Source organism: Brachionichthys hirsutus, chromosome 14 (assembly GCF_040956055.1).
Source record: "Brachionichthys hirsutus isolate HB-005 chromosome 14, CSIRO-AGI_Bhir_v1, whole genome shotgun sequence".
In the NCBI taxonomy this organism is placed as follows: domain Eukaryota; kingdom Metazoa; phylum Chordata; class Actinopteri; order Lophiiformes; family Brachionichthyidae; genus Brachionichthys; species Brachionichthys hirsutus.
In genome coordinates this window covers 10,332,327-10,359,401 of record NC_090910.1, presented here as the reverse complement: position 1 = coordinate 10,359,401, position 27,075 = coordinate 10,332,327, and the positions used below count along the sequence as shown (strand labels likewise).

The 27,075-nt window shown below is 48.2% G+C and overlaps 1 protein-coding gene across 1 annotated transcript; it reads right to left on the bottom strand.

The window, feature by feature from the left end:
• Nucleotides 1–24,643: 24,643 nt before the first annotated feature.
• Nucleotides 24,644–26,673, bottom strand: myca (MYC proto-oncogene, bHLH transcription factor a). The gene is given in 3 exon segments (XM_068747937.1): nt 24,644–25,740; nt 25,743–25,777; nt 26,004–26,673. Coding segments are annotated over 3 exon segments (1,314 nt in total). The 3' UTR covers nt 24,644–25,131.
• Between the last annotated feature and the right edge of the window lie 402 nt (nt 26,674–27,075).

Here is a 27,075-nt window from a genome sequence, read left to right as displayed (position 1 = left end):
GATAACCCGTATCGCTCAACAATGCTTGACCCCTTTGCTCAATTTTCCCAGAGTTCAAAGCAGAGGGTCAGCCTGACCGGATCTGTTGTTGACACGGTTTAAGGGAAAGGACGAGGGAAAGCAGCGTGTTCTCGCTTGATTTGACGGAGCATTCCCTATAAAATTGCCAAACGCTCTCGTTCATAACGCCGCTAATTAAAGCAGGATATCTTTGCAGTGAAGAATGAGAAACGACCACAAGCGGCAAAGTTCGAATCCTCCCTGTACTTTTCCAAGGTGAGAGAGAGAGTTTTTAAAAATAGGAAGAAAGAAAAAAGAGAGAAGTCATGGGAGAGTGTTAACTGTCTTCAGTGGAACCATTCATAGTCTCTCCACTCCTGGAAATGCCGGTGAGGAATTCGGGGAATGCGACTTCCCGGCAGAGATCAAAAGGGCTGAACATTAACGCCGCTGAACTCTTCGGCCCTCCGGCGCTGCTCCCGGGGACTGCCTCTAAAGTTCAAGGGTCCCACGGGAGCCTTGTTGAATGCTCAGCGGCAATAACAGGTAACGTCACGTGGTGCGGTTACACATGAAGCCTCACACACACACACACACGCAGCGTACACACTGGGAAACACTGGGCTGCATAGACGGCGGCGCACACCTGTAGGGGTGAAACACGTGAATATCAGGAGCCTGGAATGCTTTTTGAGTACGGAGAGGACAGAACAGGACGTTAAATAGTTTCCTAAAAACGTCTCATAATTAAAACTTTAAAGTATCTTGCAAAAACTGCCCGGTCTTTAACCAACTTCCCTCCAGAGGAGCTCAATGCACGCCTTTAATGCAAACCAGCTGTCAGTTTCATCCAGAGGTTGTGAAGTAGCTGCCGTTTCCCTGACGACCTGCCTCCTATCAGCTCATCAACCCGCTGAATGTTCGCCAGCAGGTCGTCGGCTCATCTTCTACCTCGTCATCAGCTCCCGGACCGGTAACCACCGGCTACCCATAGTCCTTGGATCGTGGGTCCATCGCGGCATCACAGAACACAAGACTCTTGTCTTCAGGGAGCCCCCCCCCCCCACCTCTGTATCTACTAACAGGTCAGAACGGGTCAGGTCAGCGCTGGCTCTGAATGAGTGAGCCTAAAGATAAACCCTCCAGATTACCGGCCATAAATAAGAGATCTTTGTACTGACATGCCTCCAGTCTTTCCAGGTCACCTCGTGGTTCAGAGCGATCATTCAGGCCTGATTAGACAGGCAAGAAATGGGAAATTCACCTCCGACCCATTGACTTCTCTTGATTTCAATCCACACACACACACACACACACACAGAAACATATAATAAACCTGCAGAGGGATTCGTTCTCAGTGCGATGACTATTGCACAGGTAGTGCCTTTTGGCATCCGTCCCACCCTGTTGCTACAGAACAGGGTGGGTGCCACGTTGTTTTGACAGTGAGGGATGGGGACATCCACATGGGCAGCTGCGGGTGTCTGTCAGCAGGACGGGGACGGGAGGGAAGAGGGTTTAATGGTCGGAGCTCCGGTGGAAGTGCAGAGGTTCAAGCGGCTTCATGCTGGGAGGCCGGACAGATTTATGAAACGATGGAGCAAGGAGTTTTAAATTTAGGAATGGACACTTCTGCATGTGTCCTCTACTGTTTGGGTAAATACTATGCCAGAATACTACACCAGAGGAAACGTAAACGTGATATAATCCTGCCTGGATGTTGAGATTTAAAGGAGGATTATGGACGTTTTTGCTCACCTGAATGATCCTTATTGGCCATTAAATTTCCTGGTGCTCACAACCAACCAACCAACTAACCAAGCTTCCTTCCTCTTCTTCTAAAATTTTATATGGATTTTTTTTTTTTTTGAGTAAAATGATAATCCAACATGCAGTATTTATACCCATAAGATTTGCATGTACTTTAACATAATATTGGGTAGCTATGCCATCACTCTGACACGCTGCTCCTAATTGCATCCTCATTTGGGTTCTGATCAAACGCTAAAGAAAGCACCTTCAGACCTCCGTGGGGACAGCGGTCCTCGTCTCACGCGTCATATTTGACAGCATATCAAAAACATGTGAGCGGGGCAATATGCAAATGAGGCTGCGCCTGCAATTATCAGGGGGGGTTTTTGCCTTTCCATTCAACAGGGACTTTTTTGATGAACCTTCAAGGACACCTTTACCGTCAGCCTTTGTTAATTAATGACCCTGGTTAGGGTGTGTATAAGCATGTAAATGTCTTCACTTATTATCTCTCAGACGGTAGCGTCCTGAGAGCCGGGGCGCATTTCTACATTTCTGAACGGGGGGGGGCTGAGAAGGCCGCTTCCTTGTTATTTCTGGGATTGTTTTCCAGCTCCTTGTGGCCCTTTCTAATTCACCGAGGGCTATTTTGCATCCTTTTGTGGTTGCTTAAAGTCTCTTTTTGTCTGTCTTGCCATCTCTTTGGGCCATTTTACTTCTCATTGTGGATGTTTTGTCTCCGCTGCAGTTTCAAGTCTCTTTGTGGTGATTTTACATTTATTTATGGTCGTTTTGCTTCTCTGTGGTACTTTTGAGGCTCTCCGTCGCCGCTTTTAGTCTCTTTGGGTTATTTCATCTCTCTTTATGCCTCTTAATGGTCATTGCTGTGTGTCTTTGTTACCATTGTGCATCTCTACGTGGATGTTTTAAGCCTATTTGTGGTCATTTCTCATTTCCGTGCTTAGTGTTAAGGGTCTTTGTTGTTGTTTTGAGCATCTGCGGGTTATTTCACCTTTCTTTATGGTCATTTTACTTCCCTTGTGACTGTTTTTAAGGTGTCTTCTGTATTTTTGTGCTCATTTTGGAGTTCTTTGTTGTCGCTTTGGGTATTTTTGTCATGTTTTGATTGACTTTCGTAAAAGAAGAAGCTCTGTCTGGGTGCCCGAGGCGTGTTCTTATTTTGGCCCATTCATTAATTCATCCATGACGCTGATAAGCCAACAACTTATCAGCGTGTGACTCGGCCCTCCCATCCCCCAGAGGAGACTCCTGCACTCAGAATTATTGAACTTGGACGATGCTGAAGGGTCACTTTCCTGGACGGCGTAGGTCACGGCTGAGCTCAGGTGGTCTTAAGCCCAAATCCCAGAGCTCTGGAGTTATTTCATTCCAAAATGACTAATGAGATGCATACTTGCGTGCACGGCGGAGACACAGAGAGTCCTTCATGTACACAGCATCACTGAGCGTCCTCCTCTGTGAGCTAACACAGCCAGCCATTCACTGTCCGTCACACTGCAGCACATGATCCTCACACCCACAGCTCTCCTAATCAGCCTCCTTCTGAATGTGGTGGCATTTTAAAAGAGACATTCTGTCTCACGGCGGTGACTTCGCACAAAGACGCTAATTGATTTATTCGGTTTGGATAATAAAAGCTTATCGTCTCCCCCCCCCCCCCCCCCCCCCCCCCCAGAGTCATCTCTGTGACTCGAGTTATTTTGAATCATCAAATGTTCTCGTTTAAGTCAACCTTTTGTTGCTGCATCCAATCGTCCGGTAGTAATAGAAGAAAGAGGGAATTAATTTCAGTTGCGTGCTGCAAACTGACTCTTTTTTGGGGGGGTGGGGGGGGTCAAGCTGTTATTTGTGGAAAGCACATGATCCTGTGCTGTTTTTTTTGTCAGAACTACATTCATCCTGAACAACGGGCATGAGATCGGATGGGAGATGCCTCAACACCACTTCAGGGGAAAATTACAAGCTTTCATCCAATTGTGGTTTCAGCAAGTATGCGAGAGAGTTTGAGCCGTTTTCCGGCACAAAGGTCGCAATGTGTTTTCCCAACAGATCACCAACCGGCACGGTAGCCGGAGAGAGAGCGGCTGCCTGATGTCTCCATAATGTCTGAGACAAATCACGGGGACTTCATTCATTAGATTGTCGCGGCTGCCCTTATTTCAATCAGGAATTCCGGTTTCGTATTTGTCAATCAGGAGCACCTGCGGAATCTGCAGAACTGTTTGTTATTGGTATAATCTGTCAGTGGGCGTTATGCTTTTTTTTTTGTCAACCTACAACCTACAAGAAATGAACAATCAGTGAAATTACGGGAGACAAATCTGCATGAGTGACCTGAAAAGCCCACACACAAGCATGCCCTAGAAAAGCTTTCCTTTCTTTTTTTTTTTGCATTGAGGTTTCCCCAATTTCAGATCATAAAAGCGTCAAATTCGCCACACATAACTCTTTACTTTAAATCCTTTAACCAGCGTTTATAAGCAGGAACCAACTTAATCATTTTCAAGCATGAATTCATGTCTATAATTCTGTAGTGTGACGAAAATAGGTGGTTTATAATGTGTTATAAATTCAGCGGTAGCAGTTTTATTTTCAGTCAACATGACAAGAAACATTCTATACATCCTGTGAAGGCATGACAACCATCATTCTTAGAAATCAGCATGTCAGGACTGTGGTGGAGTCGAAACGCATGCACAGCACGGACCCCATTCAAGGTACAGATTTTTAGAGTTGCAAGTAAAGTGGTTCACCGCATTCAATTTTGGGTTGTGCATGTTGACTTCCCTTCAGAATAGTTTGTGAGGCAATTTCCTCTTGTGCAATTTAAATGTTAAAGCTAGGATCTGCAGAGATAAGAGGCAGCGAGTGGGTTCAGGCCTGAAACGTTGCTTTTCAGGTTTGCGAGTTCGCGCAGCCGGACAAAAATCTGCTGCTTTCTATAATTCAAATTCCATCAGCTTTACAACTGGTGATGTCAGAGAGCGGCTCTGAGGGATGTTAATTTGCTTAACCAGCATTCACACCCTCAACCGACTGACCCAGGAGGGGGGGGGGGGGGGGGCAAAGAGCAGCAGCGACACCGCTAACGCCGACCCAGCAGGTAAACAGACAATCAAGAAGCCCCGCCGTCTTATGTCAGTCAATAACAACACACTCCAGCACAAACAGAGAGGCTCTGAGCCAAGCGATATGATTCACCGTCTGCAACCCGATCGCTCGGTCGCTCCCCTTTCTCATGGCCCTGTCTAAATGTCAGCATCTGTGTAAACGCTGAGGTAATTCTCTTGTCGGCTCCCTGCTGTCAGAGTGGAAGGGCCACAGAATGAGGGGATCACCTGATCAGCTGCTGGAGCTTCTGGTGTCAATGGTTAGAAGGTCATTCCAGTCAGCTTCAAAGATGTAGAAGAGACTTATGACAAACGCCTCACCTTTGAATCAACACTTCTGGTACGAGCTGCTTTGAAATGTGAACGAGACGTCTTGAGTCGGGTGATATTTTCCCCTACAGTGCAACACACCAGTTCATTGAGGTAGTGGAGTGAGTATTTCTGCACCTTGCTGATGTGAACTGAGAGCTTGGCTGACTGGGGGACACCCCCCCCCCCCCCCCCAGGCAGACAGTAGGATTTCTAAATGAAGCGGCACTCATTTTTGTAACTGCCACACATGCAAAAAAAAGAGCGCCAACTTCCCCTAATCGTGAGTCAGAGTGAACTAAATTGAATAAAGGTAATTTTTTCAATGCCTATATGGCTGTACATTTTCCACAGACACCAGTGGTGTCTCGATTTCTTTTTCTCGAGAATCAAAAATTACCTGGGGAGGTTGGCCTCTTGTCAAAATGCAACTCGGGTCCTATTTTAGGGTTAAAGAAAGTAAAAACAAAAAAATACATGCAAATGTATCAGAAGCAGGAATTAGAGAAGTAATTTGTCATCAACTCAATGCAGTTGTAACACTTCAAGTAATTGTATCCGTTGAATTCAATTTTCAATTACAAATATCATAGCTCAGAATCCATAGCCACGCCCTCCTCAAAGTAAAAAAAATAACACCCATCAGCACCTCTAATGTTCACAAACACTTTAGGCCTATTTCAGTCAGAAGAGAAAAATGTTTGCTTTGAGCAGCACTCGAATAAATCCTCCTATTGATGTCCAGACGCCGGTGGTGGCGGTGGCTGTTAACTCTGCTGGGACTGATATTACTCAGGGGAAAAAAACGGGTTTCTGTTTTTCTTGTTAACATTTGCTGTTTGTGGGAAGAAACATGACAAAATGACATTTGGAGAGGCTGTTTTTGTCATAGCCAGTCATAGCTGGTTCCAGTTTAGCAGTCAGTTTTAGCTTTGGCTAAGCTAACCTTTTAGTTTAACACGCCTTCAATCAGAGAGTCGTCTGCTAACTTGCAACTAGCAGCGTTTTAAAGCTCCTATTTCTGGATTGGCACAGATAACACAATTCAACATCACACTCCCGTCGACGCCTTCCTCTTATAGAGACATTAGCTTTGCCGCTAGCTCCACCGCCGGCCTTAAAACGTCCATAGGACGTGATCGGTAATGTTGGGATTGTCTCCTGCTGATGGACAGTTATTAATGATTACAAGCAGCGGTTATAAACACTACAACAGGCTTCACATTACAAATGTCAGGAGTCCTGTGGAAGGTCTTCATTTAAACCCGAGGAGAGCGAGCTGAGTCATTCGTTACATATAGTACGGACAGACTGCGCTCTAGGCTAAATGTCTATTTCTATTCCATCACGCAGCCACATTAGGATGCCGCGGTATTGAAAAGTCTTCACTTCAATGAATAACTTTTGATATAGTGCAAAGGAAATACAGAGCAATTTAGGTTAATAGAATGTTCGACAGCGTGTGCTCGCAGCGTTGGGTTAACTTTCGGTTATGTCGCCTTTATTTGAGACTCGGAGCCGGGCCTTTGGTTTAATGCCGCTGTTTGAACTTCATCGCCTTTCACAGGGGCCTTTTACTGTACGCAATCTTTTTTAACCCAAACAAAGCGGTGGGTTTAAATGAAATAAAAGCGCCCGGCTGGGCATGGGGATCGGTGGAGCGTGATTCCTGGAAAGTGCTTTCCCATGTGTGGGCGGGTGGATCAGTTGGACAGGAGCAAGTAGCAGCCTGTGCCGGTGTTTGACTTAGGAGGGGGGGGGGGGGCATACTTTCGAACGCTCTCTCCTGCCAAGTTGCAGGCACTCAGAGACCTCCCACAGCTGTTTGATTGGGAAGTCTGGGAACACGGGGGTTTGCCGCTCACCTGCAGGGAGTTATGGAAAGTATTGTAAGATTTTTAAAAAAATGTAATCTGTAATCTGTAAGTGAGGGTGGCTGTGTGATATTCCACGATGGGGGAGATTATGAAATATCCAACACATATGTCCACATGGACTAGACATCCTTTTGATAAAGGGATTATGCGGCTGGCGGTCTTAAGTGAAGATTTGCTGATGAGTCTGTCCTGATGCTTATTGGGTCTTTTCTATTTTTATCTCACTATACCCTCACTGACCCTTAGTAGTAAAAATACCTTGCTACGAAATGGTAGCAGCAAACGATATCACTGACATTAATAGCGTTGAATGAGTCAGTTTTAAACTGTGGAATCCGATCCCGGCAGCCACTTGCGACTGGCGGCATGGTAAACGCTGCGGTTTCAAGGCTTACACTATCTTTAAATTCCGAATGCAATAAATCAAAAGTGACATTTTGAGGCAGCAGTATTTTTATTTTTTTGCACATGCATGAACTCGATTTGCAGTTTTTAGTTTTAGAATTGTGCACAGGAAATCCGATATGGTGTTTGGGTTTGGCGTCTTCGGGCATGTGTTTCCCAGTGCGTTTTACAAGTGCATCTGAAGCACCGGCGGGTTGAAGGAGTTCAAGTTTGTGAATAAAATGCCCTTTTGGTTTCCTGCTTGCGCATTTTGTGCTTCCTTGTCAATGAATTTCAAAATCCACCGCACTTTCCTGTAGTATTGTCACGCTTCAAGTGTGGAAAAAGCAAACGGTGAAAAAAGAAAAATGTAAATATTGAATCGTTTGTTCTTAAAATTAAGTAGTTGCCTTGCAGTCTGGAGCTCATATCAATGAGTAACCAAATATTGTCGAAGGCAAACTTTGCTTATCTTTAATGGTTCCTCTTAGTGATGATTCATGAAAGTTTCAGCCCCGGTGGCAACTCTGGAAAAGTTCCTGTGAACAATCATGCGTTTACTTTTCCATGGCGACTCATGAAACTGATTATAACCGTTCACTTCCTGCAGAGCTCTTCGTCTGGGAGTGTCCAGCGGCATCTGAATCGAGATTTTAGGTGTATTTATTCTCATGTCATAACGAGTCACATTAAACATCCGATTGGAATCTTCTTTCTCTTTCGGCTCGTCTCATCCGGGGTCGCCACGGCAACCCAACCTTCTCCACTTCACCCTGTCCTTTGCATCGTCCTCCCTCACCAGCCACTCTCACGTCCTCCCTCACTGCGTCCATGTATCTTCTCCTGGGTCGACCTCTAGCCCTGTTCCCTGGCAGTTCCATCCTCAGCATCCTTCGACCGATATAGTCCCCGTCTCTCCTCTGGACATGTCCAAACCTCAGCATTCTTCTACCGATATAGTCCCCGTCTCTCCTCTGGACATGTCCAAACCACTGAAGTCTGTCCTCTCTGACCTCATCTCCAAAACGTCTAACCTTTACTGTCCCTCTTATTGTCTCATTTCTAACCCTATCCAACCTGGAATAAAATAATGAAATAACATTCAACCTCCTGCTTTCAGAAGCCCGTAATTCTTTCCAGGTGTGTAGAAGAACCGATGCTTGACTGAAACCAGAGTCGGCTCAGCTTGATTCGCAGCACAGGTGAGAAGTCACACCTTATTTCTGCAGACAGAACGCCACCGCTGGGAGCTCGGGAGGCGTGAAAAAGAGTGCATGTTTCTCACCTCCTGGTGCAAAATGCAAACAATGCCGCCTGCAGCCTGGTCAGAGCGAGGGGATTTAGCAAGAGGCAGATTGTTTGAATGGGAGAGAGCAGACCGCTGGCGCTGGTGAACAAACAGAGCAGCCACATCAAAAGGCAGAGGGTGTCAACCGAGGCTGCACCGCGGACGATGAGGTCAGACAGCCAGGACATTTTCTCCGCCGTTGAGGACTTTGCATTCAGATCCACATGTTACTTACACATTTCTGGTAAATCTGCCGATGGTAGCGTCGGCTGAACGGATTTAAAACGAAGACGGTCTGTAATAGAATCAAACGAGCCTCACAGATTCTGAAATATTTCTGTATATCTAGGACTGAATGAGGTTTTTCACTCACACGTCTAAATTCTTGCCTGGCCTACCTTCTTGCTATTTCATTATCATTGCTCAACGTATCTGCAAACCCTCAGTCTACTTGCCAACGGCGCCTGTTTAGGTTTCAAAAAGCCGACATGCTACCTCAGATCCCACGCTGGGACGCCGTTGGTTTGTTTAGGTGAGTAAACAAAACCATCACAGAGAAGGGCGTGCTTTGTTTTTATCTCCAAAAAAAAAAAGGTCTCTGATTGGTCAAACCGGTGAGAGATAAAGGACAATTCTAAAATGTAATAAGAAAAGTGTTGCGAAGCTCGACTGAGTAAGGAGCTAAAGTGTTCAGAAAGTTTAATGGAAAGTTGATTTTCCCTTTTTCTACAGCGCTTTATGATGTTATCAACATTTAAACTTGAGGGGGGGGGGGATTTTCATTTCTCATGTACGTAGATACCAAAAACCTCTTGTTTCTGTGGCCGTGGGTGTCGACCCATCCTGCATAATGAGGTGGCGCACCGGTGGGAAACCCAGTCACCCTTTACCAGCCTGGAAGTGAGGGCTGCAGGCTTGGCTTCCTGGTAGCTGGGTGGGCATCGATGGTTCATTCATTACCTGAGGACCTGCAGCAGCTCAGCGTGGGATCTGAAGCACCAAGGCACATTCCTGTACCTTAGACAGTGGGAGTGGGAGTTGTAGTTTAATGAGGTTTGTGTTTGTTTAACCTCTCTTCTGCCTCAGATCTAACCTCGGTGCAGTTCGGGGACTGTGATCGCCGTTGCCTTTGTCTGACTTTCGAGTTTGTTGTTATCAGAGACGTTTGTAAAGTGATGCTACGCGCTACAGCTAAAAAACAGCTAGTCTAGATTCGTCTAATGGTGATAAAACGATTTGTTTAAAATGCAGAAACCTCTCGTTGCCAGCTGGAAACATCCACTGTGGCGACCTGCCGAACGGATTCATGGATTCCCTCGTGTTAAAGGAAATATCCAATTATATCCAAAACTCCTTAAAGGGCACCTCCCAGAATGTCAAATGAGTGTTTTCATTTAGAATCTAAAGCATAATTACATCTTGCCTAAAACCCATGTAGTTTGGCCATATCTTCGGTGATATTCATGAACACACTTAATACATGTAGTGGCTGCACTCGACTGGAAACATGGACACAGAATGTCGTCTGTGCAGCCGTGTAAACCCAGAGGAATGTATAAACACTCTTTGCTCATAATTCTACGATTCACCTCCCAATCGTTTTTTTTCCCCTTCCATGGTTCTTGCACTGCTTCAACGCAAAACCTCGATGATTACATAACTGCGCCGTCTCACAGATTCAGCGCATGCCTCTCAGGCCCCCCCGAAACGTCTACGCTGTCTAAACACGGCGCCTTGGCAATGATTGACTTGTCGCCGTACGTTTCCTCCAACACAAACAATTCGTCTTCTGCCTCGCTGGCAACAGGACAGCCGGCGCATTCTGGAATATAAGGAGAACCCCCTAACTCCAGAGAAGGAAAGTCTGTATGTTCAAGTGACCGCATGCAGCCATTAGGAAAGTTCTAATAAAGACACATCACATGCTGCTTATTTATGTTTTGGTAGACTTTAAACAGCTCGCTGTAGTTCGGCCCACAGGGCTAACCTGTGCAGCGTCCGAAGGCGATGTATGTACACACTCATTAAAACAGCAGCCGGGGTTTTGTTGTTGTTTTTACATTCGTTTTATTTTCTCAAAGAATAATGCATGGATCTTGATGGAATTTGAACGTAGAGTTTGTGCAGCTTTGGATCCAGCAGCAGATTTAAATAGTTGGTTGTTATGAATCCATCAACTTTAAGTTTAGCTACAAAGGCTGTGAATTAGATCTTGGAGGCTTGATTGAATTAAAGGGCACTGTTGCGCCTCCACAAGAGTCTGAGCTCTAATGGGCGCTACTCTCATTTACCTCAGCCAAAGCTGGCTAAGCTTTAGACTGGGATATTGAGCGGGGGGGGGGGGGCAACCCATGGGATTCTGGGCCAAATCAGGATGAAGGGGAAAGATCGAAGAGTTTATTTCCTCCACTGTCTTAAACATGGTGAGATTCACGTTATTCATGGGGTCATGCCGCTGAGTTGTGGTGAGGATTTTGCATTAAGCAGAGACCTGTGTGAGAAGTGTTGAGCAGCTCATGGACAGATGAAACGATCTTACTCTCTGCAGCTGTAAACAGGAGGCAGTGATGCGGGACAAGCAGGATGGGCATCAGTGTAATGATTCTGAAGAAAAACACAAGCTCTCAACAAGTTTCTGCCAGAAGTGACATTTATTTCAACAAGCTTTTTCAACACATTCAACTGTGCCAGAAAATACATAAATGGAATATCAAAGCAATGATTTCATGTGCTTTTCAGACACTATTTTGCGTAACAAATTCCTCTTTAACCTAATTGTGGTTATTATATATTCCCAACCGCCTCATGATCCCTACAATATCAGAAAACCGATTATGGGATGCACAACATTAGGGTTCCGACAAACATTTGGCGAGATGGGGAAAAGGACACATCATGGACCATGTTTTGTACAAAAAGGATAAGGGTAACCTCTCATATGCTTCCAATGATGGGGGGCATAAAACAAAACCCCTCCAGCCCCACTGACCATTGAGGAAACATCTCCCGGATCCAACTATACACAGTATGAAGAAGACCCTGCACAGGAAAGAGAGCAGCACTGTCTCTTTAAGCGGCTGCAGCGTGACAGTTGTAACACTAGGTACTTCCCAACCACAGCACCACAGGGGCCCATTCAGGGTGTATCTGTGTCCTCTTACAGAAAGGAGGAAGTGAATGGTATTCAAAAATATGCGGCGTCCGGGCACGAGCGCATGACTCATTAAGACCCCGTGAAACCGATCGCAGCGCCGTCCACCTTTGCATCCTTCCCATTCTGATGATAATCTCCAGTCATCTGTCAGCGTGACGGTTGACTGCGTGAGGGTCTGCGGACACCACCCACCCTGCAAGAGAGAGAGAGAGAGAGGGGGGGGAAACATGTTTGACTACTGATATGACTGAGCAAGAAGAAAAACGTTCAAAAAGAACAATGGGCTGAAAACAAAATGCTTCTTTCACTATGAGATGTCGGGGTGTCGATTGTCAGCGAGATAGAGAAGATTAGGAGAATCAGCAAAGGGATGCATAAAATCATCAAAGCTAAAAAAACATTAATTGTCTGGATGATTGTTACATTTAGGAACAATTTAAATGCCAATATGTTGGATTCCCTCTTCTGTCAACTCTTGGGTAGCATTAAAGCTAATTCTGAAGCAAGTTGCTCAACAACTCAACAACAACCATACCGGCAAATTGCACCATTAGTTGAATGCTTTTTTTTGAGAAGGTGATCAACAAACTTACTCATAATTTTTTATTTTCACTGCAATGATTTGCGATAGAATCAGCAATAATCAGACAACAACAACAACAACAACAACAAAAATCAACGAGTCTCCGTGAATATCAGATTTTAACCATTCGTCATGCGACTTCCATCGAGTAAAACAGAGGACAAACTTATCCTCCACATCTTATACCGTTATATATTTAGTGCTGCCATCATAGTCCCTCAAACGAGGTTTCAGCTGAGCGCCTGAAAATGTATTTCCAGGGGGCTGACAGCAAATTAAAAGAATGTGGGCGAGGTTGTAACCAACACGTCCCATCTGGTATCCCACGTCTTCACGTGATGCCACTCTATATGTGGAGGTTTGGTAACTGAGCGTGGCCCGGCTAAAACTAGCACTGGGATGAAATCCACTCGCCAGCAACCCGGCCTCGTGGACCGCCACGGCGCCCATGAATGGGCCGCTCGGTCGTATCCGAGTCCGACAACGCGCTGCGCTTTCATTTAAGCGCCACTACTGTTTATACAAGATAAGTAGGATTCATTGTTACTGTTGCCGAAACCCGGCGGCACACATGAGAGCTCGCATGACATTTCCAGGTCTGACTTTGGTTCATCTGATGCTGGTAAAAGCAGGTCAGTCACCTGATAGCAACGGCGCTCTGGGGGGGGAAGTCTCGTCTACAACAGGCCCGCCAGAGACCCGGTTGGCTGCTTCCCATAAAACTGCTTCGCGTTAGATTGGAATCAGCATCAAATGAAAGTTACTCAAAGGGGACAGAGAGCCAGCAGGAGTAGAAAGAAAGGGACAATCCGTCTCCTAGCAACCCTTACTTCTTAAAAAAGAAAGAAAAAGGAGAGTCTCACTGCCCAATGAGCCCACTTGCCCGGGTACCCGGCGATGGATGATCTGCCCAGCTGCTCCTAACCAGTTCAACGAAAGCAAAGTCAGCCCCAGTTACTAAACCCGTCAAACTCCGGCTGCTTCACGTCACGGCTGAAACGTGAGCCGGCGGGACTGCACAGGACGCTATCGGAGGCTGCCCCGGCGGCGAGGTGCGACCCGCCTTTCATCGGCAACAAGCTCATTAAGTGACAACCTTGACTGGAGCAAGGTTAGAGGTCTGACCCCCGGACCTCGTTCTGGGTTAGAAAGTCCACCGGGGGGCTCCGATGACGACCATAATAACAATTCAGGATAGGAGGCTGAAAATAACCTGATAGATTAGTAACCAGGGGACGACGGTTCTAAGTCAGACGCCAGAAGCCTTCCAGATGGTGCCGGAGAAACTTCACGAGGTGTTCAGGGCCGGGCCTTACTCGTGCGCATCGGCCTCTTCAGCATATTTGTGTTTCAGGGATTTACCCAGTGACATGCTGACCGGCAGCTGCTCCAGAGGAAAGCCAGCAGGCGGGGAGGAGCAGCCCTTTAATGGGGCACTTCCTAAAATCACCAATTTATAAAGCAGTGATTTCTTCTCATGAGACCCATTCGAGGAGGAAGAGTCTTTCTCTCCAGAGCCAGAAATAAACTGGCACACTTTCCAGCTCCTCTTTGTAGTGAGTCAGCATCGCTAACATTTCCCTTCACGCAGCTGCTGAGCCTAATATAAAAGTCAGTTTCCAGTTGCCAAGGGGCCAATCACACGAGGAGCTGGTGACGTTTGTGTCGTCTCTTCCTGCCTCTCTTTGACTTTGAATAAGACACAAATTGGGCCGCAAGGAGAATTGAATATACCTCTTTAATTATTTCAAAGTCGATTCAACCGGATAGAAACTAACAGCTGATGGTGGTGGTGGTGGTGGTGGGGGGTGACCTGCCAAACCAGGGTGCTATCAGGTTCAAGGTGGAGCGAGAACTTCCCTTCTTCGATGGCTTTTTTTTTGTGTGTGTGTGAGGAGGCAGTGAAGTCATCGCAGCTGCCGCGACTCTCCATCAGAGGCGTAGTGAAAGGTCGTCCCCCCCCCCCGTCCCCCCCCCTCCTCAGCTCAGGGCTGTAAATCCAAGACGTAAAAAGGGCAAAGACATACGCTCTGATCAACAGGTGCAGATCCAGAATGAATGCTACCCCCCCCATGAAGGAGCAGGGACAAAGAGGAGGGCGGCGGGAGCATTCAGGCCGGAAAAGTTGCGATGCTTAAATGGCTTTAATTAAAAACAAAGGGAGTCCTTCACGAAGCGTCCGCACATTTCAGAGGACGGACAGAGACTTGGCTCGTTGGACGCCCTTCTGAAGCGATAATTTTCGGCTGAATGGAACACGTGAGGAATGTAAACAATCACACACGCCTACATCTGAAGGTTCTCCCCGCGGGACCTCGAGTGGAAAGAGCTCGCACTCTTCAAGTCTCTCTTGATGAACGAGTCGTCGCTGCGCTGCGTCCAATGAAAGCAACAATGGCTGCGTAATGAATAATGTATGATTGCAAGCGTTAATCTCTTTCCTGACTCGCATTCTTCTCTCTTTCTGTCCTAAATGTAAGACAAGCCATACATCTCCTCAGTGTGTGTGTGTGTGTGTGTGTGTGTGTGTGTGTGTGTGTGTGTGTGTGTGTGTGTGCACGCCTCCTGGTCCTTCATTGGTTTTCTTAATTGGGACTAAGGCATGACCAGTCAAGTGACTTCCTCAGCATTCCTTTTGTTCACGTCACATGGGATGGGGAGAGATGGGAGCAAATTTTTACGACTTCCGTTGGAACAATTCTAGACGGTCGTGTCGATCGCGTAAGGGCTAAAAACTATTTTGATAATCCCTTAATCTTTCACGGATGTTCGTAAAGATTTAAACGCTGCGGCTGATGTTTAATGAATGAAATTAGAAGAACAAAAGTAGAAACCACTTGTTGCATTCACCAGACGGCACCCTAATCAATCATTACGGCACCGAAGCCATGATAAACTAGCAGCAGAAAACGCCTATGTGATTTGAACGCAGCATAAACACATAACACTTTTCTCCTGCCGCATCCGATTCTCAAACACATTTTCAGTAGATCTTCCTCGAGCTAACTCGGACAGAAGATACAGCCCCCACGACTAACTAAGTTTAAACAAGAATGCAGAGCTTTTTTTACTTGTGCAGTTTGTAAATTCACCAATAAAGTAGCACATTCATAAGAGAATGGGACGCAATCATTTTTTTGCACGGTACAGACAGGATTTGCACAATTAACTGGAGGCATGCCGGAAATATTTTCCTGGAAGTGAGTGAATAACAAAACTTGAGTCACCCTCTGAGCCCAAACAGACTCTGAGTCACGAGCTGAGTCCATAAAGCGCCGGCATTGTCCCCTCAGTGTGCACCGTTTACCGACTTCCTGTGAAAATAAGTACACTTGTGTGAAATCGTGTTGGACACGGCTGAAGCCGTTTGGGAGAGACATGTGATTCCCGTGGACGTCCCCCGTCCCCCCTCACCCACGGCGTTAAAGACGCGGACGGTTGTCCACGGCGCACACACACACACACACACACACACCAGTTTCTTCATGTTTCATCAGTCATTAAGAAACACGCCGCCCTAATCCAATAAATGAACAATCGGGCCCCTCACATTAGTCCCGTTATCATCCTCGGAAAATCAGGGAAGTATTTCATTTGGGTTTTTCCACATCCCGCTTCCTGATTTGCAGAAGGAGAGGAGGCTGAATAAATTCTGAATTCTGCTGAGGTTTTTTCAAAGCTTTTTTTAACAGTTTTCTTAAGAACGTCTCTCACATTGAAGTGCGTTTCTTGATTTCATCGACAGCTTTGACATTTCCCACGTCGGTTTCTGACCCGAGCGTGAACCACCTGATGATATAGATAATGAAAATATATCTAATACATTTAAATGTCACAAGGAGGTTTGTCTCTTCCTTCCTTCAAAATTAGCTATGCGCGATGTCTCCACGGTGTCCGAGCGGGGACGAGGAACAGTGAGATTGGGGGAGGAAGAGGAGAACCTCAGTTGGCTTGAGGGTGTGAAGGTCACGCCGCTAAGGAGGTGCCAGACTGTGAAGCTATCGATATCAAATTTAACAGGGGTACTTGAATGCAGCGTAAGCATTGATTATTTTTTGGTTCGGTATGTCTCTGTGTTCCCACACAGCGTCTGTCCGGCCGTGACCTTTCCCGACCGGACCGTCTTGGACACCGGTTGCAATTTTCCAGGAATCGTGCTTAAAATGGCGCCCAGGCCTCGCCGCCATGTCCAACCGCCTTTCCCTCCCATACATCCCCGCCCGTCTGTTATTTTGAGGGCTCGCTAACCGAGCTTTCACAGGGCAGCGGCGGTTTGCGTCCGAAGCGCATTAATCGACAACCGAACGTGGGAACCTGGAAGCGTCGGTGTCCTACACTCAGGACTGGTTTGTGATTAATCGCCGCCCGTCACAATGGCGCTCGTGGGTTTAGCTGTGAAGTTCCTTTTATCTGGGCTGCAGTTGGAGCTCGTCCTCCATTCATTTCTTCGGCCGCCTTTGAACTCTCCCAAACACGGCGGGCTAAATATTTACACGTCGGCCCCTTGCTTGTTTAACGTTAAAGGCGTCCTCACGCAGCAGAGTAAATGAATGAAAAAGGCTTTGGACATAACACCTCTAGCAGCTGATGAGTGCCAGGCCACCTTGCAGCGCCGGTCCCCAGGTTCAACCTCCTTTTCAGGGCATTGGAGACAGTGACCCGGGGGGGGGGGGCGTTCGGTGGGGGGCTCAGCGGAGAAGCTCAGCCCTGCTGACGCTGCTGTCTGTGTGAAAAGAGGCGATCTGTGCATTTAGAACTGGCTGGGCTCCAAAGAGATTAAACGGAGGTGAGCAGGAATACCATGTGAGGGCATGACGGACAAAGACGGCAAGTCAGCTGATTGGCCGGGGGGGGCGACCCGTTAGTGATCACAAAACAAAGAGGCACCTACGAGCCAGTTGAGCTCACCTGTCATTAATAGATCGCCCGCCCCTCACTAGCTTAGCACAAGCCCCGATTTGTCCGGTTCCGTCGTAGTTTTTAGACTTATTCAAGTGTTTGGTCTGTGCTGCAGATGGAACTGGTCTCGTTCTCTGATGCTCCTCTAATGTATTGTTTTCCTGCACGGCTACCATCATCTGACTCTGTGCGTTTGGAAACGGTGCAGCGCCAACTACTGGCCTGGCATGCATACTACAGCCATTTAAAAAATGTATTTTGTAGTGTGCACACGGATGTTTCGAAGTGTGCTCATCCTAAAAGTAAAACGGCTCGTCTACCTCTGTAGAATGAAAGGCAAGGGTCAGGTTGGTGGGAGTATTTAAACCGTAAATACAGAAGGCCTTTGGAATGTAACTCCGTCTTTACCAAAAAAAAAAAAAGGACGAAATGTGGCAGAAAGACATTGTTGGCGATATTTCAGAATATCGATATCCTGAAATAAACCGATTTCATCTTCTTGGTCCTCAATTAGTTTGGAGATCAAGGGAAAAGAGGAGGTCAACTCCCAGAGGAAATAATGCTGTCACTAGAGCTTCGGACGCAGTCTAGAATCAACGACAAAGCCGTCATAAGTCCTCAAAGATGTATGCATGTGCACAGCAGCGTGCATTATAACCCACGCTACGACCGCTTCATGCAACGCTAGAGTGAAACCGAGCAATTTCATGCTCGGGGACGACAATCTAATCTGCTGCGGATCAGCAGAAACAGAAAAAGTCCTGCTTCTCCCTGATAGTGAAAAGAACAACAACCATCAGCAGGAAGAGGAAACAATGTCCAATGTCACCACAGAGGAGAGAGGAGGCCACAGAGGAGAGAGGAGGGGAAGACATGTTCAGTCCTCCCAAATCTGCAGCTTTGACAAAAGGATCCAATTTGTGCATTTGTAATAATTAGGGAGGGAGGGGGGGGGATTTTGAGACCCGCCTCCTTGATCCAAGATGCAGAATCCTTCATGAATCTCAGACAAAGACAATCTGTTGCGTGAATGAAAAGATCATGAGACAGGAAGGCGCATTTGGCAGAACCTGGTGATTAGATTTGACTATTTTATCACTGTTCAAATGTTTGAGTCTATTCAGAGAAGAAGAAAAAAAATGCTGTGAACGGCTTGAATTGGCTGTTGCACCTCCTTTTTTCTACATCTTCTTCTTGGTTTGACTGGATGTTCAAATCTATTGACATAAAAACCAGTGTGAATTTTCATTTTCTGTTTTAGCCTCTTAAATGCGAACATCAATTAGCTGACAGATTTAATTAGCGATCGAGAATGAACTGATTCAAGTGTTTCTCTTCTGATCCTCTGATCGGCCCACGTCGACTGTCACAAATGTAAAAATTCATTTAGAAAAATTACGAAAATAAAAACAAACTGCGGCAATCTTTAAAAAAAAAAAAACAGTTGCCTTCGGATCGGCTGGTAACTTCAGTCAAGGCCGCAGAGGTCACCTGTAGGTTAGGTGACCTGTTCACTGATTAAGATGAAGAATGCTGAGCGCATAAGGCCCAGGAGCCGGTGGCCCCGGGGGGCCCCCATCTGTTGGGGGGGCAAATAAACAGTGGCTTCAGTGAATGGGAGAACAGCCCTGCTCGTCCCAGCAGACAGCTCCATTAATCAGGACTAGGATGAGCATGCTGGGCTCGCGGTGACAAGTCAGCAGTGGCACAAACCCTCCTCCTCCTCATCCTCCTCTTCATCACACTGTATCTCCATTACAGCCTGGAGGCGTCAGCTGACTGCAGCTTCTGTTCCTCCGTTGTCACGATCCGTGTTTTCACAACTGTCCTCCAAGAATAACTTTTTTTTTTAAAGTGACACGGGAAAAGCAAGGGAATAATTTATGAGCCGTCGTAAAACGCCACCAATAAATAAACATCTGTTTCAGGGGGCGGGGTTTTTAGAAAGTGTCTCTTTCACTTTCTAAAAGTGAGTTTGACAAAATCAAACCGAAGTGGAAACAGTCTAAATTTGTCAACATTGCTGAATTATATTTTTCAGATTGTGGAAAAGATAAATTTTATTTAGTTGGAGTCAGCCTTGTCATCAGTCTTAGCTCCAGTTGGCACTCCTGAATCTCCAGCAGTAAGATAAGCTCCGTCTCCCGAGCCCGGATTCAGAAAGACAGGGAGAAGGGGGGGCAGGGAGAGGCAGTGGAAAGGAAGATGGAGGAGCACTTTAATATTATGATTCAGCAGAGGTATCAATTCCCACAGATGGCAGGCAGGCTCCTATTGACTTACATAGGAGGGGAGTAAAGAGGCAATCAAATCCACCCCTGGGACAGACAGTCAGCACATCAAGGGGGAGCGGGATCCCCCCCCCCGGCATCAGGAAGAACGAAGCCTGAGCTCTGTGAAGTGTGAAGTCACCAGTGTGCTATTAAATGCCCTGAAATCGAACGGCGTAAGTGTTTTCACATGAAAGGCAAAACCTCTAAATGTCAACGCGCACACAAACACAGGTTTCAATCTGAATCGATCATTCCTGCGAGGAGAACAGAAATGACTTGTAAGCGGCTCCGCCCCCAGCCGGAGGTGCCGTCTGGAACGAGGCCGCGTTTGGGCGTCAAAGGGACGTCCTGCGATGACCAATCCTGGATTTGAATAAGAACAATGGCAAAGCCTCCGCCAGAAGCCAGAGGCGCTCATCTCTCCGGCTTAAACGACCGGCCGGCTTCACTCCAGGTGGAGGGAACTATTAACCTGCTGCAGATACTTCTAATTAGCCTGATGAATTCCGCCAGACAAGCAGCAGCCTGACCTCCGACCCCCCCCCCCCCCCCCCCGACGGGCGAGCGGTGGAGAGAGCTGGCACCGGTAACGCGCCATGAATCGCTGAATTGCAGCGAGCGTGTTTTAATGATCATCAAACTGCGCTGTGATCTCATCAACGTGTGATGGATGTTCTTATTAAAGATAAGACACACAAGAACAACAGAATACAAGTTTTCTTTTTGGTTTGTTAACCCAGACAATGGTGCAGCACGCCGCTTTAGCCTCACATCGGGGCGTGTTTCGTGATAAATCCCGGGCATATTGGCTTCGGTCACACTCAGCTGATTTCGGTGAGGCCTCGGTGGGAATACCTCAGCTCGGGGCGGCATGACCGCGATCATTCCATCGGCATGCCGGAGGGAGAGCGGCCCATCCACCGCATGAGTCAGCGGGGCGGTGAACGCTCGCCATTCCACAAAGGTGCTTCTATACGCCACATTTATGCTTTTTGAATCCATTTATGATTTTTGAATCCATAAATGGAGTTTTAAATGTTCAAATTGTATTTTTTGTTTTCAGGACGTCATTCTGGATCAGATCCAGAAGACGTTTTTCCTGATAGTGCATCTCGGACCCCTTTATGACTGATTTTTGGTGAGTGGGAAGCCTCCTTTATAAGTAAATGGGAAAATCCGGATAGTCTTGTATCCAGACGGTTATCCGGACCCATCTTCAGATTTCCTTTTCATCCAGACCCATCCAGCGGTTTTCCTGTAATCCTGCTAACGAACAGGACAAGCGCCGTCATAAACTCAACCTGCTTGGCGGAAGTAGAGAACGCAGCGGTTAAATCCTTTCTGCGTCTTATTATTCTCCTGAACCCTCCGGATCAACCTCGGCTGGGAACCACGGGGAAAAGAGCCGTCTTTGTTTGTAGAAGAGCCCACGCTAGGATTACACGTCGTGTTACTCATCTCAGGATTTCGCTTTGACGCCGCCTGGAAGCCATTCCGATGGTTGAGGATTTAGTGACAATGGCGTTGACGGAGATATGAGGCCCCGAGTGCTTTCTGGCCCGCACGCCGACGACGATGCGGCAACACGTGTGGGCTTTACCTTTCGCTTTTGTGGGTAAACATTGGTGTCTATCCATCTTGGGCTCCGCCTCCAGTGAGTCAGCGCAACAATGGGAGACTTTTGAAAGCCGCTTATTAAATGCGTGGGGGGCTGTTTCCTTTTAAAAGCGGAGTTCCTCCAGCATCGGGACTCGCAGAACCCAGAATGTAGGTCAACCAAAAGAGTTCCCGTCGGTTCTCAGGATCTGCGCCTGAGCCGAGCTGGTAAAAATCCGACCCAGCTTTTGTCGAGAACATCCGTGGTGAATCCGACCTGAGGATGGCGCTCAGAATCTGGGGTTACATTTGACCTGCTGGTGGCGCCAGAAGCAACCAGAGGGGCACCAAAAATGTTTGGATCCACCCTCTGGGCACCATGAATCCATCAGTTGAGTCTGAACCAACAGAATGGGCCGAATGCTAGTTTAGCCAACAAGGCCAAACATGCCCACATGTCAAACGTTCTGGAGGCAGAACCATCAATCAAAGGAGGAACCCGGGGGCCGGCCCTTCCCTCAAAGCAGCACAGAACTCTGATCAGGAAGGGAACTCCCATCAGTGTTCCCAGAGGAACAAAACGTTGTCTTTATGCAAAAACAAAAACGTGAAGAGAACTATTTGCACATTAAAGTTTTAGCATTCGTTTGAATCGCCGAATCGACCCAATGAGAGAAGTTACAGACTCAAGATTAGTTGTGCAGCAAAAAAAAAACAAAGCACAAAGACGGTGGATAAAATGACGTGTGTAAGGATATCACGGCTGAGGCGGCGTGACTGGGTTCACGCCGTTGGCATGCCGGAGGAGGCTTGCAAGTCCGCCGGCCAAGTCCCCGGGGCTTGTGAATGCTCGCCATTCCACAATAGAGAGCCCACGCCAGCGATGTGTAGCCAGAATGACGGATCGCACGCGTCCCGGCGAATCGGGTTGGACACGTCCCAGGATGACGTCATCCGGAGGCCGGTCCAGTCGTGAGGATGACGGGAGACGCACTGACGACGACTCCAGCTATGTCACGGGAGAGATTCACGTTTGGTTGTGTTTTTTTTTGTTATGTCTCCTTAAATAATAATCACTAAAAGTTAAAAACATATATTAATCTCCTCCAGCAGGGCTCGGCAAACGGCCTGGGTGAAGACGAGGATGCCCTTCGTCAGGGTCGTCCTGTGGGCTGTTCCTCCTGAAACGCAGACGGATCGACGGATTGAGATCAGAGAGGCCGGGCCTTTCAAAGTGCAAGAGAACCCCCCCCCCCCAAAAAAATGAGGGACTTTGGAATGTAAATCATTCCCACATCTGGGTTTCTTTACATTCTTTATCAAACTTTTCACAATAAGAGCATGCACCAGCATCGACGACACATGCATCGCTCCCGTCTGGCTCACAATTCAAAATTCATGACAGAAAATTTGCCCAACAAACTCACGCAAGGTGAATTTTTCGGATTTTTAACCAAAGAAAAATTCTAGTCTGCAAAGCACTTGTCTGAAACGCATGCTGGGTGTGCTGCTTTTATCTTATCAGGTCAGCCGTTGAGATGATGCCTGGGAGGCAGAAGGGGTTGGGGTGGGGGGGTATTCGATTTCTCTTCCGTTAGGTCATTTGCATATTCCTAAACATTCTCACGTGGGAAGAATTCTAAAAATGGTGCAAGGCCGGACCCCGGCAGGCCAGCGCAGGTCGTTGGGAAGGTTAAAGACGCCCCCACAGCGCAGAGACAGAAGCCGAGCATGCAAATGAGGCGGCATCGCCCCCCAAGGAGGAAAGTGATGTAGTAATGTGAGAGGGGAAAGTCTGGCTGGCGAGCGGCTGCAGTCCCGACTTCAGGAATATGAAGCACTTTAATCCATCCCAGCTTCCAGCTCGGAGGGAAAAAAGGGAGGGATTACATAAGAGAGAGCCTGGAAGAGTGTGTGTGTGTGTGTGTGTGTGTGTGTGTGCGTGCGCGTGTGTTTCTGTTTATGTTTCTAAGATGCGCAAACACACCGTCACTTTCAGACATCCGTGTTTCATCGTCATCATCATCATGTCTGTGTGCCATGGTCTTCATCTTTGTGACCTTTGAGGGTCGAACCCGGGTCAGTCAGGTCACATCACACCTCCGACACCGACCCACGAGGTCCACACTAATGGCCCCCCCACTCATCCGCCTCACTGAGGTTTTATCTCACACCTCATCATCATCCTCTGCTTTCACATGCATTCAGATGAAAGCTTGGGGGGGGGGGGGGGGACAGATTCCTTTGTTGTGCACATGCAAAGCTGCAGAGAGGATCTACAGGTCCGTGTCGTCACACTTACAGAAGGGACGGGACAAAGGTCCACGAGGCTCGGACGGACTTGAGCAGAACTCTGCAGCTTTTAACGGGACAAAAGGAAATCCGGACACAAATCAGATTTATCCCGGGAACAGCTGGGAATAAGAGAGGCATCATACCCCCCCCCCCCCCAGATTACACCCCCGCAAGTATCTCGTCCGAATTTCAGAGATTGGAAGATAAAGGGATTTTAATTCCCAATCCGTCTTTTTTAATCAGATTATTAAAGATCCGGATCGATAACGATCGGTAGAAGCCCCCCCCCCCCCCCCCCCCCCCCCCGAAACAGCTCTTACCGCGCCGGTCGGGACGTCTCCGCTGCTTTTTGTATTCCTTTTCGCGGATGATCAGTTGCGCGTCTCTCAGGCACAAATCTCGACCTCACTTCCACGTGCTCGCGACCACGACCACGCGCGCAGCGGAGCGCTGCGGGTGCCGTGCGTGACGTCACGGGCCAGCGTGGAGCGCCAGTAACAACAAAGCAGGATCCGGATTACGCGTCGCTGAAACCTGCAGGTTAATTTTTATTTATCTATTATGAGTGATAATTTTGCGTTAATATTTAAACTGATTTAATCCACAAACACATTTTGACTTTTAACGCAAAATATTTAGTCTCTAAAATTAAATTAAATTAAGAGATTTGATCTTTAAACACCCAAAGCAAAAAAATAAAAACCTGCAGCAGTTTCTAAAGGATAATATTCATGATATATATTCTTGTGTCTTTCTGTGTACTCTGATTGGTTGGTTTTAACTTTTCGGTGTATGTAGGGTGTAACAAATCACAACGTGATACCCTCTTTCCCCACAAAGGAGTGATTGATACTTTAAAATGAACTTATTTGACATTTAAATCAGTCAAATCTCCTTAATTTGGGTTCAAATGCACATCTGAGGCTCACCTCGTCCTCTTTATGGCATCGCCATCAACTAAACCGCTATATAGTGAGAGCAGCAACAACACTGCATCCCATAACGTTGCTCGTTTCCACCCGCTGATGCCGCACAAATAGCGCATCCACTTATAAAACTGTGAGAAGTGTGTGAAAGTTCACGAAACGACAAGGACACGAAATTCAAGAAACGTTTTATATTTCAAAAATGAACCTAGAAACAATGAAAAAACAAAAAACAAACACCGGGTCTGAACATCCAGACAATTGAGATCCAAAAATACAATTTCTTAGGAAATATTATATACAAAACATAAAAAAAAAAATGTATATTTTAGTTTGGGCCTTCAAAACAGGAGAGGCACGTTTTTTTTTTTTTCCATTTATTACGTTTTATTAATAAAAAATAAACTTTTAAATATTTAATCAACCCATAACTTCAATTGAGGCAGTTTCAACATTGAAATCAAAACGAGATTTCAAACAACTTAATCCGCTTTTTGCATTTGCATGCAGCAACGACGACGACGACTGTACACCCCAAGTCTCGAACTTGCATAAAAAACAAAAACAGAAACGCAAAGACTCTGACTCTGACGCGGGCGCCCTGCAGATGTGCGAGCCGCTAGGCTTTAGGCGCGGGCGCCCTGCAGATGTGCGAGCCGCTGCTTTAGGCGCGGGCGCCCTGCAGATGTGCGAGCCGCTGCTTTAAGAGTTCGCTCTTCCTGCTCAGCTGCCCTTTGAGCGACAGGAGTCTCCGCTCGTCCGACTGCATGCTGTAGATGCACTCCGCCGCCTTCTTCAGGATCACCACCTTGGCCGCCTTCTCGTTGTTCGCCACCTCGGGGATCTCGTCCCGCAGGGCGAAGAAGCTCAGCTTGAGCTCGTTGCGCCGCTGGCGCTCCAGCACGTTGTGAGTCCTTCGCTTGTCGGAGTCCTCCGTGTCCGACGACGTGCGGGGGCTCGAGCACTTGCGGTTGCTGCTGATCTGCTTGAGGACCCTGCTGTGGCTGACCCCGCCCCCGCCCCCGCCCCCGCCGCCGGTCTCCAGCTTCAGCCTCTTGACGGCGGGGGGCGGGGCCTCCTGCCTCATGGACGGGTGGGCGGCGTAGTTGTGCTGGTGGGTGGAGACGTGGCACCGTTTCAGCACCAGCGGGCTGGGGTGCCTGGTCTCAACCGGGCTGGGGTCGCAGCGCTTCACGCCGGGCCTCCTCTCCACCGTGACCACGTCGATCTCCTCTTCCTCCTGGTCCTCCTCCTCATCATCATCATCATCATCATCTCCTCATCATCATCATCTCCATCTTCATCATCTTCTGCAGGACAGAAACAACCCACAAATCACACTTTGCTCCAACGGGAATGTTGTAATAAAGTCACACTGCATGCAGGGGGGGGGGGGGGGGGGGGCGATTCCTCCTACATCAGCTACACCCTCCAGCTAATCGATCAAACTACACCCCCCTTGACAGAAAATTGATCGCAGGGGGGGAACCCCCCCCCCCCCCCCCACCCCCCCAGAGTGATGGAGACGACCTTTACCTGAGTCGCTGCAGCTGCTGCTGCTCCCGCTGCTGTTGGGCGGCGTGTCCAGACCCAAGTCCTTCCTGGGGGGGGTCCCCGCGCTGTGCTTGGGCGTCTCCGCCACCGGGTACGGGAAAACCACGGACGGATCGATACACTCCGAGGCCGACGTGTTGAGGTCCTGCAGGTAGCTGCTGCTCAGCCTCCAGGCGGCCGCGCCGGCGGGCTCCACGCAGCCCCCCACGCCCACGCCGCCCACCGACGACGACTCCTTCCTGGCGGCGTGCAGCGAGGCGAGCCGCTCGGAGACGACCTTCTCCAGCTTGGCGGCGGCGGAGAAGCCGCTCCACATGCAGTCCTGGATGATGATGGACTCCAGGAAGGTCTGCGAGTAGTCGGCGTCGCAGATGATGCTCTGGTTGACCATGTCGTCGCCGAGGAACTCCGTGACCATCTCCAGCTGGTCCGCCGTGGAGGGGAAGAGGCTCGACAGCGACGGCCGGCGGCTCGGCGACAGCGGGGGGGTCGGCAGGAGCTGGAACTTCTTCCAGATGTCCTCGCTGGGCGCCGGGGGCTGCAGCTGCTGCGGGTAGAAGTCCTCCTCCTCGTTGTCGTAGTAGAAGTAGGGCTGCAGGGCGTCGTAGTCGCAGCTCCGACCGGCCGAGGCCGAGCTCGAGTTCAGCGGCATCGTGGACGCCGTTTCCCCGTCGCGTGGAGCTGCGTGAACGAGAGAAGCGCGATTAGAGAAGCGGGGCTTCGGTGCGTAACGTCACATGGACGCACCAAAACATCAGCCCCGCCGCGTGCACGCCGTGCATGCATGCACCGCTGCAGCAGCAGGTGCTCGGGGGGTGGCGGGGGGGGGTCCACTCTTACCTTTACGATAAATCGACCCGAAACGCGACGCAAGGCGCAAGAAAGTTATTCCAACACGAAAGACGCATTAAATCCTTCCACCGGGGGGGTGGTGATGGGGGGGGGGGGGGGGTTGCGTTCGGTCTCGGCGGGTCTGTGCGCAGCGCGCACGGGGGGCTAAACGGGGCGGGCGCGGATCGAAGCGCAGTCTGTCATCAGCAGCGCGGAATCACAG